We start from the raw sequence: 16,349 nt of genomic DNA, 5'->3' as shown, positions 1-16,349 counted from the left end.
AATAGTTTCATATAAGAACATTCCCTATAAGCGACTCTGATAAAATTTAACATAATACAGTAACGTCAGGGGAAGCACTGTGACATGTGTCCTTGAGAGACGGAGAGATGGTTGAACAGCACTCCCCATTGCATGCTCCCTCTGGCTAACATTCAAATCCTTTCTGGGGTCACCAAGTACATAGCTCCAGGCCTGCTTCTGCTGGAAAGCATTCCTGGAGGATCATGTTACAATCACTAAATTCTAGAGCCGACATCATCTGTGGACTCCCCACCCGAGAAGCTGGATAACAAGAGGTTCACAAATATGGGGAGCCAAAAGCTATTTCTAATACTTTACCCACCCTAATGGAAACCACACGTTTACCTTGGAATAGACCAAGTACTGAGTATTTAAAATATTCTATTTCTATGCCCACAGCTGGAATCTTAGCACTTGATAAGGTTGCATTAAATGCCTGGCACAGGAGATGCTCAGAAAGCATTTGTTCTACCTCACCCCACCTCCCAACCCTTTCAAAGGGTGTTTCTTTGGGGAAACGCCTCCCGTCACATGCACAAAGACATGAGGCTATATAAAGAGATAGACCAGCCACCTCCCTTCCCTCCGAGGGTCTTCTGCTGCTCAGAGGAAGCTGGTGCTTAGATCACATCTTGGGAAAGAGCTGCGAGGACCCAGAGCCCCCACCCCTTGCCTGTGGATGGTGGAGGTATTCCTCATGTCAAAGCTGGAGGAGCTGATCCTCTCCAGAAACGCCTGGGCCAGGTCAGGGGTGATGTCATAAACTGTGTCCAGCTGCTTGGTGGCATTGTCATAGCTGATAAACAGCCCAATCTGGTAGACAAGGACAGGAAGGGGGTTGACGTCACCCCAAACAGCCCCACCCTTGCGGTCCACACTGCACCCCATCTCAGAGATTCCAAGATGCCCAGTCCCTGTGGTCATTGATTTCTCAACAGTCTGTAACAACTGTTTTGGTTTCCTCTTCAACCCAAATGCTATTTAGGAAAGTATTATATTTTAATATCAGAGCAGTTGAACTCTTTGAAAGCTAATATTTGCACCCTTATTTGTAGATTTGTTATATGGAGGTCAGAGAATGTGGTCCACAAATGTTTCACTTTGGGGAATCAGGTTTTTTTTAAGTAGATGAGTTTACAAATGGGCCTCAGGTGATGAAAAAGAGTGTGTGTTCCCATGGTAAGATACAAATATATAGAAAGATATAGATAAATAGATTTAACTTTCTTACGTATACCATTCAGATTCTTTCTGTTCTTGTTCATTTTCTGCCTATGTGTCCAAGGGTGTCAAGCTGAAGTCTTATCTTTCTATGCACTGCTACTCTGTGCTTATAAAGTTGTCTCTCCCTTGAGGATTCTACTCTTTCTCCAGATAAATTCCCCCTTCGTGCTGGTCCTCTGTGGCTTTGCCTCTCTTCTCTACACTTTTAGATGATGAAGAAAAGTTGCAAATGGCCTCTTGATGTTAGAAATTCCTCCCCAGGGGCCCAGCTTCCATAAAAATTTAATCTCTATCTAACTTCTGGAAATTCACTCAATATTGGGAGAGTAAAAGCGAGGTTTAATCCATTTTATAACTGAGGATTATAAATTGAAAGTTAGGGGCACCTGGGTGGCTCAGTTGGTTGAGCGTCTGATTTCAGCTCCAGTCATGATCTCACAGTTCGTGGGTTTGAGCCCCACGTCGGGCTCCGTGCTGACAGCTCCAAGCCTGGAGCCTGCTTCAGATTCTGTGTCTCCCTCTCTCTCTGCCCCTCCCTGCTCACACTCTGTGTCTCTCTCTCAAAAATAATAAACAAATAAGTAAATAAATAAATATAAATTTATGAAGTATTCTCAGCCTCCTAGGTAAAAAGAGGAACCTACATATGTCAACCACACTGCAGTCAAAAAATTTTTCAAAAATTTTTGAAAAGAAAAACTTGGCTCTGCCTCCAGTTTCATAATAACCAGACATCGTTGGGTCAATTGGCCCTTGAACAAGCCAGCCATCTGATACAAACACTTCTCTCACTGGCCAGAAGAAAGTCAAGGCACACAAGATAAAAACTGGAGACAAGCCCCAAAGTCTTTATGAATGCCTCTCTGTTGGCAGCGTGTTTTGGAGACTGCTTTCCAGAATCATGATGCCCAGGGGTTTTAGTGTCATTGGGTTAACATCAGGAAGACAGAGACAGGCTGACCAGTGAGTTAAGTAACCTTAGAACTTACATATTTCTCAACTGTAAAGTCTATAGTTAAAATCCAATCATTGCTCATGCTGAAGTAGCAATCAGTAGAAGTAGCTATAAATACAAGTTGCTAGTAATCTATGTTTCATTTGATTGGGGTTCACGCTTCCAAGAACTGGAAACTCTATAGCTGTCGTCCTTGGCCTTTAAATACCCTAAAATGACTTTTGGTTCACAGCCAACATTTTTTTTATACCATGTTTGTTCACATCAGAGCTATCTTGGTTGTCTGCAATTCTTTTCTTGGCCCTTCTGCACTAAACACAATCTGATGACCAACCACATGAGAGTTTTCTCTAGAGGCCCAAGATATATTGGCTGAGGTGGGTACCCAATCTTCCAGGGCACCTGGACTAGCTGGCTAAACATGACAGGTTTAGAATACACCTTTCCCCAGATGGCTTGGTGATGGGGACATGTAAATGTACTTTTCCAACTTACTTCTACAGGACTAATTTTCGTAATTTCTTCAAATGATAGGTGAACCATATATCTGCCCAAAATCCATAAGTTTTCTGCACTGACCCATGAAACAGAGTCATCTGCAAAAAATAAATAAATGAAGAAATATGATAAACAAATAAATCAGTAAATAAATAAACAAATAAAAGCTTTTGCACTGGTATGTGATAGTCAAAAGTATCTTTGATGTCAGGACCTCCTTCCTGTGTTCATTAATTCATTCAATAACCATTCATGAAGCGCCTCCTACCTATGAGATGCTATGCTACACACAGGCAAATCACAGATGCCAGCCATCTGAGGCTTTGTTTGTAAGTCATCAGTGTGGTCCCCAGACCAACAGCACCAGCATCACCTGGGAACTTATTATAAATGCAGGTTATTTTTTAATAGTTAAGGTCACAAAATAAGCTTTTCTTCCAGTTCACTTAGTTACTAAATAGTCTCTCAACTTGAAATGTATTTGACTCTCTTTTCTTACTACCGGTAACAATCATTATTCAGCCATATTGATTAGCACCAGGTTCCTGTACTTGAGCCAAACCAACTACTTCTCCTTCCTCATATGCACCCCAAACGTTCTCCAAATCTTCTCTCACGTGCGCCCTTCTTATCAGCCAGAATGCCTCTGCCCTAACTCTTCCGCTCTGAAATCCTACCTTCAAAAACGACCTCAAACATTTCCTCTTTCTTAACGCCTTGTCTTGTCTCCTCAGTCATCAGTAATTTCTCCCTCTGAAATCCCGGAAGACTCCCTCTGTCACTCTGTTCAGGCATTTGAAATTGCTCATCAGTGGGATGTCAGTGGGACTTCAAGAACAATCATGTTCAGGATCTATCTGGACTTCAAGTTTCACTAAGCTAGAATCGGCCCCCATTACCTCTAATCCTCCAGTAAAAGACTTTTACACACAACAACATTGTGTTGGTGGCACTTCGGAGAAATGGAAGAAGCAGGGGAGCATTTTCAAGGCACAGTGAATCCATTACCAAGAGCTGTTGCGAAAAGCCATGGGCAATGACTCACATGCCCAGATGAGATGGTGAAGTCGGCCGCTGCTTGGGCTGGGTCACAAGAACAACAGGGTGTCTCCCCAACCCAGGAATCAGAGCTGTTGGGGTGAGCACAGGTAAACACCCTAGGATTCCCTAGATGAGATAAAGACTCTGGACATCTGAATTGGTTATTAGAAGGGTGGTCCCAGAAGACTAGAGAGTTTGGGAGAGGGGGGAACCACTAAATTCATCAAGAACCAAGGTGAGTTGTTAATTTTAAATTAATTATAAAGCATAAACTGTATTTCTGAAGTCCAAGGATCTCCAAGATTGGATTTTCTTTTTTTAGAGGCAGACTTTTTTTTTTTTTAAGTTTATTTATTTATTTTGAGAGAGAGAGAGAGCTAGCAGGGGACAGGTAGAGAGAGAGAATCCCAAGCAGGCTCTGCACTGTCAGCACAGAGCCTGATGTAGGGCCCGAACTCATGCACCATGAGACCATGACCTGAGCCAAAACCAAGAGTCAGACACTTAACCGACTGAGCCACCCAGGTGCCCCCTCAAATACTTTGAGTATTTTTAACACTCAAAGTATTTCCAGGTACCTCAAGGAACTTCATGAAAAATAAAAAGCTTGAAGTCTAAACAGAATTTGTTTTCATTCACTTTAGTATAATAATGAAACATAACGTCGAGGAATTTTAGAAGAAAGTCTCTCTCTAATTAAATTTTGGCAATAAGGATTCTGGAAGTCTAGAGTTGAGTGGCTGTCTTAGGGTTACACAGTGTGAGATTTAGAGGCCGTAATTATGCATCAGGCAGAGGGAATTCTGCTACGCACTGAAGACATTGATTATTCTGTTGTTGAATGCTCCTTATGTACAAATCTCAGAGCTTAATTCCAGGAAAAGGATTGATTGGCCCTCAGCACACTCCAACCCCACAGGCTTCCTTTACGTTTCTCCAAATCGCAAAGCTGATTCCTGGCTCAGGGCCTCTGTATTTGCTGGTTCCCCTGCCTGCCATGCCCTTCCTCCGGTGCCTCACCTGACTGATTCCATGTCTCATTTTGGTCTCAATTCAGATGTCAACTCTGATTTCTTAGTTCAGAGGCTGGCAAACTACAGCCCACAGGTCAAATCTGGCCCATCACTTGCTCTTATAAAGGCTGCAAGCTTGGTTTTTACACTTTAAAATAGTTGGAAGTAAAATCAAAAGAAGAAGATTGTTTTGTGACGTGACAATTTTGAAATTCCAATTTCAGTGTCCATAAATAAGGCTTTGCTGGGACACAGCCACTCCTGCTCATCTGTTGTCAATGTTTGCTTTAGCACCAGAACATCAGAGTTGAATAATTCAGCCAGACTACAGGCCCACAAACCCTAAAATATTTACTCTGACCCTTTAAAGAAAACGTTTGCCAAGCCCTGTTCTGGTCGAAAACACTCAGCTTCTCTATAGCATTTATCCATTTTATTTTCTTCATAGCAGCTACTGGTACCTGAGTTCTCTCTCTCCTCTCTCTCCCCTCTCTCTCTCTCTCTCTCTCCTCTCTCTCTCCTCTCTTTCTCTCCCTCTCTCTCTCTCTAATTTGCTGGTTTAAAACTTTTCTCCACCTACTCTCCCCCAATAAAACAAGAGCTCTATGAGAGCAGAGACTTTGTCTTATTTTCCTCTTGTATCTCCAGTGGCTGACACATAATACAATTTGGTAAGTGTTTAAAAAGTTTATTTTGTTTACATTACTTCCGTGGCTCAGTTGGTTAAGCATCCAACTCTTAGTTTCAGCTTAGGTCATGATCTCACAGTTCATGGGATGGAGCCCCACGTTGGGCTCTGCACTGGGATTCTTGCTCTCTCCTCTCTCTCTGCCCCTACCCAACTCATCTCTCTCTCTCTCTCTCTCTCTCTCTCTCAAAATAAATTTATTTTTAAATTTTTTTAACCTTTTTGAGACAGAGAGAGAGAGACAGAGCATGAACGGAGGAGGTTCAGAGAGAGATGGAGACACAGAATCTGAAGCAGGCTCCAGGCTCCGAGCTGTCAGCACAGAGCCCGACGCGGGGCTCGAACTCACGGACCGCGAGATCATGACCTGAGCCGAAGTCGGACGCTCAACCCACTGAGCCAGCCAGGCGCCCCAATTTGCTGAATATTGTTAAATTTGCTGAATATTGTTAAAAGTTTGTTAAAAATTTATTTCGAGAGGGGCGCCTGGCTGGCTCAGTGGGTTGAGCGTCCGACTTCGGCTCAGGTCATGATCTCGCGGTCCGTGAGTTCGAGCCCCGCGTCGGGCTCTGTGCTGACAGCTCGGAGCCTGGAGCCTGCTTCAGATTCTGTGTCTCCATCTCTCTCTGAACCTCCTCCGTTCATGCTCTGTCTCTCTCTCTCTGTCTCAAAAATCAATAAAGGTTAAAAAATTTTTTAAAAAATACTCAGCAAATTGAAGCCATGAGTTTTTGTCTGCATTACTAACCTATATAACCATCCTTTTTGTCTTTTTTTTTCAATTGTAGTAAAATAAACATAACCTAAAATTTACTAACTTCACCATTTTTAAGTGTATGGTTCAGTGACATTAAGTGCATTCACTTTGCTGGCAGCCATTGACACTACCTATTTCTAGAACTTTTTCATTTCACAAAACCGAAACTCTGTCCCCATGAAACAACGACTCCTTATTCCTCCCTCCCACCCCAGCCCCTGGCAACCACCATTCCACGTTCCATCTCCACGAATTTGACTCCTCTAATACACATCTGTAAAATAAATGAATCTTGACCTATTTCTGCTTTGGTTCCCAGGAAACTCGGCACTAAATTTCTGTGCTTTATTGCTTAGATTTCCTTTTAAAAATTTATCATGTCCCACTTTAATACAGATTTATGATACAGATTTTGAACTCGTGACTCTACTGTAAAGGTTCTCTTCGAAGCTAAGATACGGTCATTATTTCTGTTCCACCTGCAAACCAGGACACCCCTTCAGCATGTGAAAAGTGAATTGATGAAATGGGGTATGTGTTTTATTCCAAAAGTCGCATCAAACCCTTTTTGGAAGGTGGGAAGGGTGAGGAAAAATCATACATGACAATGAAATCAATCTATCTTCAGAGACGAAGCACCACTTTTGAGGATGGGCTCCCCCTGACAAGTGATCCCACCTCAAAGCCCGGGCTCACCAGTACCATTGGAGGATGTCTGCAAAATCCCAGTCATCCAGGTGTAGAGAGCTCTCTGGGAATGAGCCGAGGTTTGGTCGTAGAGATCTCTGAACACCGCAGATCTAAATGACAAATGTGGACGTCAGCTAAGGAACAAACAGGTGGAGGCCTTGAGATGGGTCAAAGCAGCAAGTGTCCCCAAAACTGTCTGTCTTGTGTTAACAAGCCTTCTCATTCCCTTGCTGTGCTTGGCTATTTTCGCATTTCTCTTTCTCCTTCACAACTAAACGCCTTCCTTCCAAAGAGTGCTCTCCACTTCCTCAACTCTTGGTCACTACTCTACGACTACTATACTGATACCACTGTTACTGCTCCTGCTATTGCTACTTCTTCTTCCCCTTCTTCTTCCTCTTCCTCCTCCTCCTCCTCTTCTTCTTTTCTAACAGTTTTATGGAGATACACTTCATACACCATACAATTCACCCACTGAAAATGTAAAGTTCAATGGCGTTGTTCCCAAACTGCGCAACTGTCACCACGGTCAATTTTGGAACATTTTAAGCACCTCGAAAAGAAACCCTATATCCTCAGGCTACCACCTCCCAACCATTAGTCAGTCACCTCAAATCCTAGAAACTACAATTTACTTTCTGCCTCCAAAGTTTGCCTGTTGTGGGCATTTCAGACAAGTGGAAGCATGTAATACTCCAGCTTTGTGTCTGGCTTCTTTCACTTTGTGTGATGTTTCCAAGGTCCGTTCCTTTTTACTGCCAAATACTATTCCATTGCCCGTATCCCACCCCATTTTGTTTATCTCTTCATCAGTTGACGGACCTCTGAGTTGTGTCCATCTTTTGTCTATTATGAATAATGCTATTGTAAACATTCATGTACTAGTTTTGTATGGACAGACATTTTCATTTCTCTTGGGTAGATAACCCAGGAGTGGAATTGCTGGGTTACATGGCAACTCTGTGATTGGCCTTTCTAGGAACTGCCAGACTGTTGTCCAAAGAGGCTACACAATTTCATGCTCTGACCAACAGTGTATGAGGGTGCTGATTTCTCCACATCCTCACCAACACTGGTTAGTATCTGACATTCGGCAGGCGGGGGGGGGGGGGGGGCAGGTATTTAAATTCCAGTTAGCTAACATACAGTGTAATATTAGTTTCAAGGTGTACAATATAGTGATTCAACACTTCCATACAACACCCAGTGCTCATCACAAGTGCTCTCCTTAATTCCTATCATCTATTTAACCCGTACCCCACTCACCTGCCCTCTGGTAACTATGTGTGTCCTCTATATTTAAGAGTCTGTTTCTTGGTTTGCCCCTCTCTCTTTTTTTTCCTTTTGCTCATTTGTTTTATTTCTTAAATTCCACATATGAGTGAAATCGTATGGTATTTGCCTTATTTGACTAACTTATTTCACTCAGCATAATACTCTCTAGCTCCATCCACACCACTGAAAATGGTTAAGATTTCAGGGCACCTTGGTGGCTCAGTCAGTTGAGCATCTGACTCTTGATTTTGGCTCAGGTAACAATCTCACAGATCATGAGATCAAGCCCTGCTTTGGATTCTCTCTCTCTCTCTCTCAAAATAGATAAATATACTTAAAAAAAGAAAATGGCAAGATTTCATTTTTTATGGCTGAGTAATATTCCATTATAGATAGATAGATAGATAGATAGATAGAGATATATACATATATTACACATTTTCTTTATTCATTCATCAATTGATGGACACCAGCTGTTTCCATAATTTGGCTATTGTAGATAATGCTGCTATAAATATAAACATCAGGTGCCCATATCCCTTTGAATTAGTATTTTTGTATTCTTTGGGCAAATACTTAGCAGTGCAATTGTTGGATCATAGGGTAGTTCTAGTTTTAACTTTTTGAAGAACCTCCATACCATTTTCCAGAGTGGCTATATCAGTTTGTATTCCCACCAACAGTGCAAGAGTGTTCCTCTTTCTCTGCATCCTCACCAACACTTAGTGTTTCTTGTGTTGTTGATTTCAGCCACTCTGACACGTGTGAGGTGATAGCTCATTATGGTTTTGACTTGTATTTCCCTGATGATAAGTGATGTCGAGCATGTTTTCATGTGTCAGCATTTTGGCCATCTGTATGTCTTCTTTGAAAAAATGTCTATTCATGTCTTCTGCTATTTTTTTTTAAGCTTATTTGAGAGAGACCGAGACAGCGCAAGTCGGGGAGGGGCAGAGAGAGAGGGAGAGAGAGAGAATCCCAAGCAAGCTCCATGCCGCCAGCAAAGCACCTGACAGGGGGCTTGAACCCATGAAACCTTAACATCATGACCCGAGCCGAAACCAAGAGTTGGACGCTTAACCAACTGAGCCACCCAGGAGCCCCTCTTCTGCCCATTTTTAATTGAATCTTTTGGTTTGGGGGTATTGAGTTTTATAAGTTTTTTATATATTTTGGATACTAACCTTTTCTCAGATATATCATTTGCAAATATTTATCTGACATTTTGATTATAGACACTCTGCTGGGTGTGAAGTGTCTTGGTCATGTTTAACCACTATAGCCTGGTCCCCTCCCCACCACACATCTCCTCGTGGCCCCAGTCAACAACGACTTCCTTGTTGTCATATGCAGCAGTCCCATTTGGTCCAAATAAGACTTGATCTTATAGTAATGATATCAAAGTTAGTTTTTAAATAAATGTTAATTAAAAAGAATGAGTCACTATAAAGAAAAAACATGAAGAACAGTGCCAGTGGGTGGAGGGGGTGCCTGGGTGGCTCAGTCCGTTGAGCATCCAACTTGGGCTCAGGTCATAATCTCATGGTTTGTGAGTTCAAGCCCCGCATCAGGCTCTCTGCGGTCAGCGCAGAGCCTGCTTTGGATCCTCTGTCTCCCTCTCTCTCTCTGCCTCTCCCCCATTTTCTCTTTCTCTCCCCATCTCTCTCTCTCTCTCAAAAACAAATAAGCAAAAAAAAAAAAAAATAGTACAAGTGGTGTACACATAGGGCAAAAGTTGTGAGGATGGTACCAGAATGACTAACATTTGGGAGGCACTGTTTTAATCATCCATCTCTAAACTCCACAGATGTTAACCTGTTCCCCCTGCCTTCTCCCCTCTGCCATGCATCACCTCTGAGGAATGGGAAGTGGGGTTCAAGGGCTGGGAGAAGCACTCACAGGTTCTTGAAAGCATCCTCTTGCAGGTGCCGGGGGAGCTTCCCTGGGATGTCTGGCTGGAGAAAGCTGCCTGAGGAGCCCTTCAGTACCCTGCCCAGGATCTCCACACACTCCAGGGAGTTCAGCACCTGGAAACACCTCTCCAGTGTGATGAGAAATAGGCTGCGGTTCACGCCAGGGCTCTGCAAGGCTTGTTTCCGAATCTCTCCCAAGTCAATAATGACATCCCCCAGCTCCTAAAGTAAAGAAAGAAGCTAGGGTTGTCTTGAGAGCAGCCTCTGGATTTGGAAGCCCTGAGAGGGACCACACTTAACAGTGGGGAACTTCAAGACCACTGTTTAACACCACGCTGCTATGTCAAACCTTCTAGAACTTCTCCTTTGTTCTGTAACAAAGTTGAAGCCTTCACTTGCTTCACCCACACTAGGCAACTTCTCACTTTCCAGATATACCATGTGACTCACACCTCAGGCAATCGCTCGAGCTGGAATTCTCTCCCCACCTCCTTCCCCTAGCAAAATCCAGCTCATCCCTCAAGGGTAAGCTCAACTGTCATCACCTTCTTGGTGAAGTCTTCCTGAATGCCCTTCTACTTTGGTCAAATCACCTTGAGCCCAACTCTATGATGCACTAAAGATGCTTATGGGCCTATCTTTCTTTCCTCCACAACAATGGTTCTCAACCCTGGCTGCACATGAGAATCACTGGGGGAGTGATCCCAGCACCACCATACAGAGTGATTTAACTGGTCTGTGGTGGAGCCCAGGCACCTGACTGCAGTGTGCAGCTGGGATTGAGCCAGGAAAGTCCTCGAGGCCCAAGCCATGTGCCTAGTGGAATGCCTGGTACCCAGAAGACATTGAGAAAGCATATTGGGATGGATGGATGGATGGATGGATGGATGAATGAATGGCTCTTCTGAACCACAGAATCCAAGAATGCTGACAGAGCTTGGTCCCAATTTGATTGGCACTCAGTCTTTCAGCCAGCACACCCTGCAAACATAACATTTATTGAACAATGACCACATACTAGGCACCATACCAGGCATGAAGCAAACATGTCTCTTTTCATGTAATTCTCATGACAGTCCTATAGGTTAAGCCCCATAGATCTGAAGGCCAGACATTCCTAGGTTCAAATCCCAGGTCGTCCCCTTATTATCTGTGTGTCCCCAAGCAAGTCACTTACCTTTTTAAAGTCTCAGTTTCCCTCTCTGTAAAATGGAGATAAAACCAGTGCCTATCTCTTAGGTTTGCATAAGAATTAAAGAAGATAATGAGTGTAGACTGGCTGGCACCTAGTGAACGCTCAACAAATGTTACATGCTATTATTATCCCAATATTGCAGGGGATGAAAATAAAAGATAGAATAAGCAACCTGCCCAAATTACACAGAGCTAGGTTCTGTAACAGGTGTATCTGCATTCAAGCCCATACTTCTAACCATGACGAAATGTTTCTTTAACTTTGGTAATTTACTGTCTGGGGCTAAAACAGTACAGTGAGTAAGAGTGCAGCTTAGGGGGCACCTGGGTGGCTCAGTTGGTTAAGCAGCTGACTCTTGATTTCGACTCAGGTCATGATCTCGTGGTTTGTGAGCTCAAGCCCTGTGTCAGGCTCCACACTGACAGTGCAGAGTCTGCTTGGGATTCTCTCTCTCTCTCACTCTCTCTCTCTCTCTCTCTGCACCCCACCCCACCCCAACCCCCCTCCCCGCTGGCGCACACGCTCTCTCTCTCTCTCTCAAAATAAATAAACTTAAAAAAAATAATAAATAAATATTAAAAAATATGTATCATTTTCATAGACCACCATCCTCATTTTTGCCATCTTTGTGCTGCCTTTACTATTATTTACCTCATAGGATTTTTTTTAAACGGACTCTTTCTTTTAAACTTAAATGCGTTTCAAAAAAGGAAACATCACATCTCTCCCAAACTCACTCAATAGAATGATGTATCCATTCTATTTTAATAACAGACACTATAAAATAAAATGTGACTATTAAAATGTTTACATGGGTCAACTCCTTTTGGGAAACACTGTTGTGCACTAAATGGTCTGATAAGGAAAACTCAAAACCTCACCTGTGTCCCAAGATTTCCTGGGTCTCATAGGCCTTACTTTGTGATGCTCTTAGATCACCAACTTTGTTTTTTTGGAAATGTATCTATTTCTGTTTTTTGTCTCCTGCCCCCTCTCCCAGACTGTGAATTCCTTCAGGGCAGGGGTAGTCCTTTGTCTCTGAACCCAGTGTCCACTGATGCAGAGTAATTATTCACGGGTGTTTATCAGGCCAAATAAATTGAACCTCCTCAGTACCCCTCATTTCTTAGTACCTATAAAAGTACAAGCTATAAGGCTCTTCACTTGAACTTTGGAGAAAGGAAGTGAGAAAACCAAGGTCTCCAAGCTCCTGGAGGGGTTGCGAAGGGAGAAGGTGGAAGGAAGACATAAAGAAGGGCCAAGGGTCTAAGTCAGGCTCAGTTGGATTCAACTCAACAAATGTCAACTGGCCCTGGACTTCCCCTACTCCCGGGGTGCCAAGAATGCCTCACCAGGCGGTCCTTCTTGTCTTCCAAGAGGCATTTCATGGCGGTGCGGAACTGCTGAGCATCTGTTTCCTTCAGGTCCTCCAGCAGCTTCTGGGGCTGGTACAGACGCTGCTCCAGGTGGTTTTCCATGGCTGCCTTGATAGGGAGTGTTGAGAGATACAGTGAGGATGGGACAGGAGCATCTGATCAGCACCACGGCCAGCAGCCCAGCCAGGCCACCTACTTCCCTGCAGAGACCACAAGCTGGCAGCTTGCAGCCATGTTTGGTTTGGCTGGCTCCAAAATTTTTCATTAGCTGCCAACATTTTGAAGTCCAGGGATTCCCCACAAAAATCCAGACTTCCAATTTCTCTTGGAAAACACAAAGATTTGGCAACGCTAGGCATGCATCCTCTTCCTGGTGATAATCAGCAAGCCAAGGGCCAGCTGCTCCCTGTAATTACACTCCTGCTCACCACCCACCCAGCCAGCCGATCTCCCCATGCCCTGCCAGGTTCCTATAGGTGCTTGAGGTTTCAAGTCCAGAGCCGCTGGCCTCTGTCCAGGAAGTTTACCACCCCCAGACTGGCACTGCTCAAACCCTCTCCCACGCTGCAAGCTATCAGAGAAAAAGCAAAATTCAGGCAGCATGTACAAACTCCCCCTTGGTATCCTTTCTAAAGTGAGAAGCAGAGGTCTGCAGCCTTTCCTAAAAGAGATTACTCTGCTGTCTGGGGAATTATTTTCTAAATCTCCCTTAAACAAAGGTGCTCTACAAGGGCAGCATACTGTGATGTCATGGGCAAAAGGTGGGCTCTAAAACCAGACAACCCATGTGCACATCCCCACTTTGCCACCAACCAGTTGTGTGGCCTTGGACAAGTTACTTACCTAACATTGGTAGATAAAATACAGAATGCCCAGTTAAATTTGAATTGGAGTTAAATAGTGAATAATTTTTGAGCCCAAGTATGTCCCAAATATTGCATGGGACAGACATATACTAAAAAAAAAAAAATTCATTGTTCATCTGCAAATCAAATTTAATGGGAAATACCATATTTTTTAAAAGTAATCTCTACACCCAACATGGGAATTATACTCACAACCCCGAACTCAAGAGTTGCATGTACCACCGACTGAGCCAGCCAGGCACTCCAGGAACACTGTATTTTTATTTGCTAAATGAGCAACAGTACTTTGGGACCTCAATTTTGTCAGCTGAAAAACAGAGACAATAGAGACTTACTATGTAGGTTTGTTATGAGGATTAAATTAGTGTGTGTAAAGCATTTTCAATATTGGCTAGCACACAGTAAGTGGTCAATTTGTGCCACCCATTATTCCCTATCCTGAATGAGTTGAATAATTATTTACTCTGTGACTGTCCCTCTAGAATGAAAGGCCCATGTCGGTAGTAATGTGACTGCCTTGTTCTCCTGCATCTCCAATGTCTAGAACTATGCCTGGAAGAGAATAGAGGCTAGATAAGTAGATGTTGAATAAATAAATAAATTTATACATAGCAAGAGAGAGAATATATCTACTGGTCAGGTTAAAATATACACATCTTGGGGCATCTGGGTGGCTCAGCTTGTTGAGCATCCAAACTCTTGATTTCGGCTCAGGTCATGATCTCACGGTTCTTGCGTTCAAGCCCTGAATCAGGCTCTGCGCAGGCAGTGTGGAGCCTGCGTAGGATTCTCTTTCTTGCTCTCTGCCCCTCTCCTGCATGTGTGTGCACACTCTCTCAACATAAATAAACTGTACATATATATATGTATATATAACTGTATATATATACGTATAACTGTATGTATATATAACTGTATATATACATGTGTATGTATACACACACACACACACACACACACACACACACACACACACATCTCATGAGAAAACTTACTACTGGCCAGAAAAGGGGCAGGCATTAATTCCCTTCAGGTTGCCACAGACTGATGAACAGAATAAAACAAATGCCATGAAGTCAACAGCCACCTCCAGCTAATGGGTGTCCTGGTAACTAGTTAGCAACCAGCTCTCTGAATGTAGTTCTCATTGTGAATGTTGGTTGATATTTTCATTTCATTATAAAGTAAATAAGGTGTACCTGGGTGGCTCAGTTGGGTAAGCGTCTGACTTCAGCTCAGGTCATGATCTCACGGTTCGTGAGTCTGAGCCCCGCATCGGGCTCTGTGCTAACAGCTTAGAGCCTGGAGCCTGCTTCTGATTCTGTGTCTCCCTCTCTCTCTGCCCCTCCCCAACTTGTGCTCTGTCTCTCTCTCTCTCTCTCTCTCTCTCTCTCAAAAATAAACATTAAAAAAATTAAATAAATAAAAAGTGAAACAATAAAGACATCAGGACTTCATTCATCAATGACCAAACTTCTTTCCTAAATCAAATAGTTTTTGAATACCAAAAGAATATTTTCTCAATTTTCTGTGCTATTCACAGTATAATGGCAAAGATATGACATACCACACTGGGCTGATGCTCATGCTGATGAGGTATGCTGTCCAGTTTGCCACAGTCCCCACCATGCCCTACTGCTCTACAAATATCATTACCATCTATTAACATACCTGTGCTACTGTTTCTCTTACAATAGAGTTAAAAGGGAAGAAAAACATTTCTTGGACCCACGATCAAGAGACTGATAATTATGCCCAAAGATCCAGTCTCCTGTAATTCCATTTAGCAACAGAATCCCACAAGTTTTAGCTGACTACATGGCTTCTCAGAAAGGCCTCTCTTCTTACTTCTCTGCAGTAACGCATGACTGTGGACTGTGAGCCCTACAGAATGTGAGCAGCACAAAGTGTGCAACTTGCAGCTCATGTCCTTGAAAGAGAAGATGCTTGCCCTTCACTTCCTCTTTCCCACCACCCCCCCTCCTAGGTCGGAGAATGGATGTGATGTTTCAGTCATGTGGGCAACAACTCCCTAGAGGATGACAAAGCAATAAGACAGAAGGAACCTGGGCCCCTGGATGGTCTTCTGAAATAGAGCTTCCTCTCCTCTCTGGATCTCCCACCTAGCTCTGAATTATAACACGAGATAGAAAGAAACTAAATTGGGGGTGCCTGACTGGCTCCGTAGAGCATGCAACTCCTGAGTTCAGGGTCATGAGTTCAAGTCCTGTGTTGCACGTAGAGATTACTTTTATAAGTACCGCATGCTAACTGATTGCGCTACCAGAGTGCTGAGATTACTTTTAAAAAATTAAATAAAAAAAAGAAACAAACAAAACTGTTCACGCTGCTAGAATCTGGGATCTCTTTGTTACAGTAGGTCTGCCCTACGCCCTAATACGCCAAGTCTCCATCAAAGGTGGAAGGGTGGAAAAACACAAAAGTTTCAAAACAACTGGACAGAACATGTTTCTTTGCAGAAGTGAAGACTATCTTCATACCTAGCCCACTTCTCCATCTTACCAGGCCCTTGAGTTTACAACTCCTGACTGAGCACTGAGAGGTGAATATATGATAGGGATGAGTCTCAGGTACGCACCTGCAGGCTGGGGATGGTGAAGGCAACATTCCGTGAATTCAGATACTCCAGGACTCTGTGGGACAGGTCCGCTGTCCACCCATGGGAGCTTCATTTGAAGACAGGCAGGAGAAGGTCACAACGATAGGTTCCCCTGATGAGCAGTTTCCCTACTTGCCAAGAGGCCAGGGGACCGGAGTTAAGAGAGGATGTGGGGAATGGGCCAGGAATGCTAGGAACTTTGTGTTTGGAGGAGGTA

General features: G+C 43.4%; 1 protein-coding gene across 3 annotated transcripts in view; it reads right to left on the bottom strand.

Moving 5' to 3' along the window:
- Positions 1-16,349, bottom strand: part of OTOA (otoancorin) — a 73,313-nt gene that overhangs the window by 45,440 nt on the left and 11,524 nt on the right. Inside the window, exons 6-11 of one of the 3 annotated variants that reach the window (XM_027043043.2) lie at positions 16,112-16,199; positions 12,623-12,754; positions 10,062-10,297; positions 6,894-6,997; positions 2,696-2,796; positions 695-834 (exon numbers count right to left, since the gene is read on the bottom strand). In XM_027043043.2, the coding sequence (XP_026898844.2) occupies positions 695-834; positions 2,696-2,796; positions 6,894-6,997; positions 10,062-10,297; positions 12,623-12,754; positions 16,112-16,199 (801 nt within the window). Of the gene's footprint in view, positions 1-694; positions 835-2,695; positions 2,797-6,893; positions 6,998-10,061; positions 10,298-12,622; positions 12,755-16,111; positions 16,261-16,349 lie in introns of all 3 variants that reach the window. The other 2 variants (XM_053213291.1, XM_053213290.1) reach the window with 2 other exon arrangements.

This window comes from Acinonyx jubatus, chromosome E3 (genome assembly GCF_027475565.1).
Source record: "Acinonyx jubatus isolate Ajub_Pintada_27869175 chromosome E3, VMU_Ajub_asm_v1.0, whole genome shotgun sequence".
Taxonomy (NCBI): Eukaryota; Metazoa; Chordata; class Mammalia; order Carnivora; family Felidae; genus Acinonyx; species Acinonyx jubatus.
This window is presented reverse-complemented; position numbering and strand designations above follow the sequence as displayed.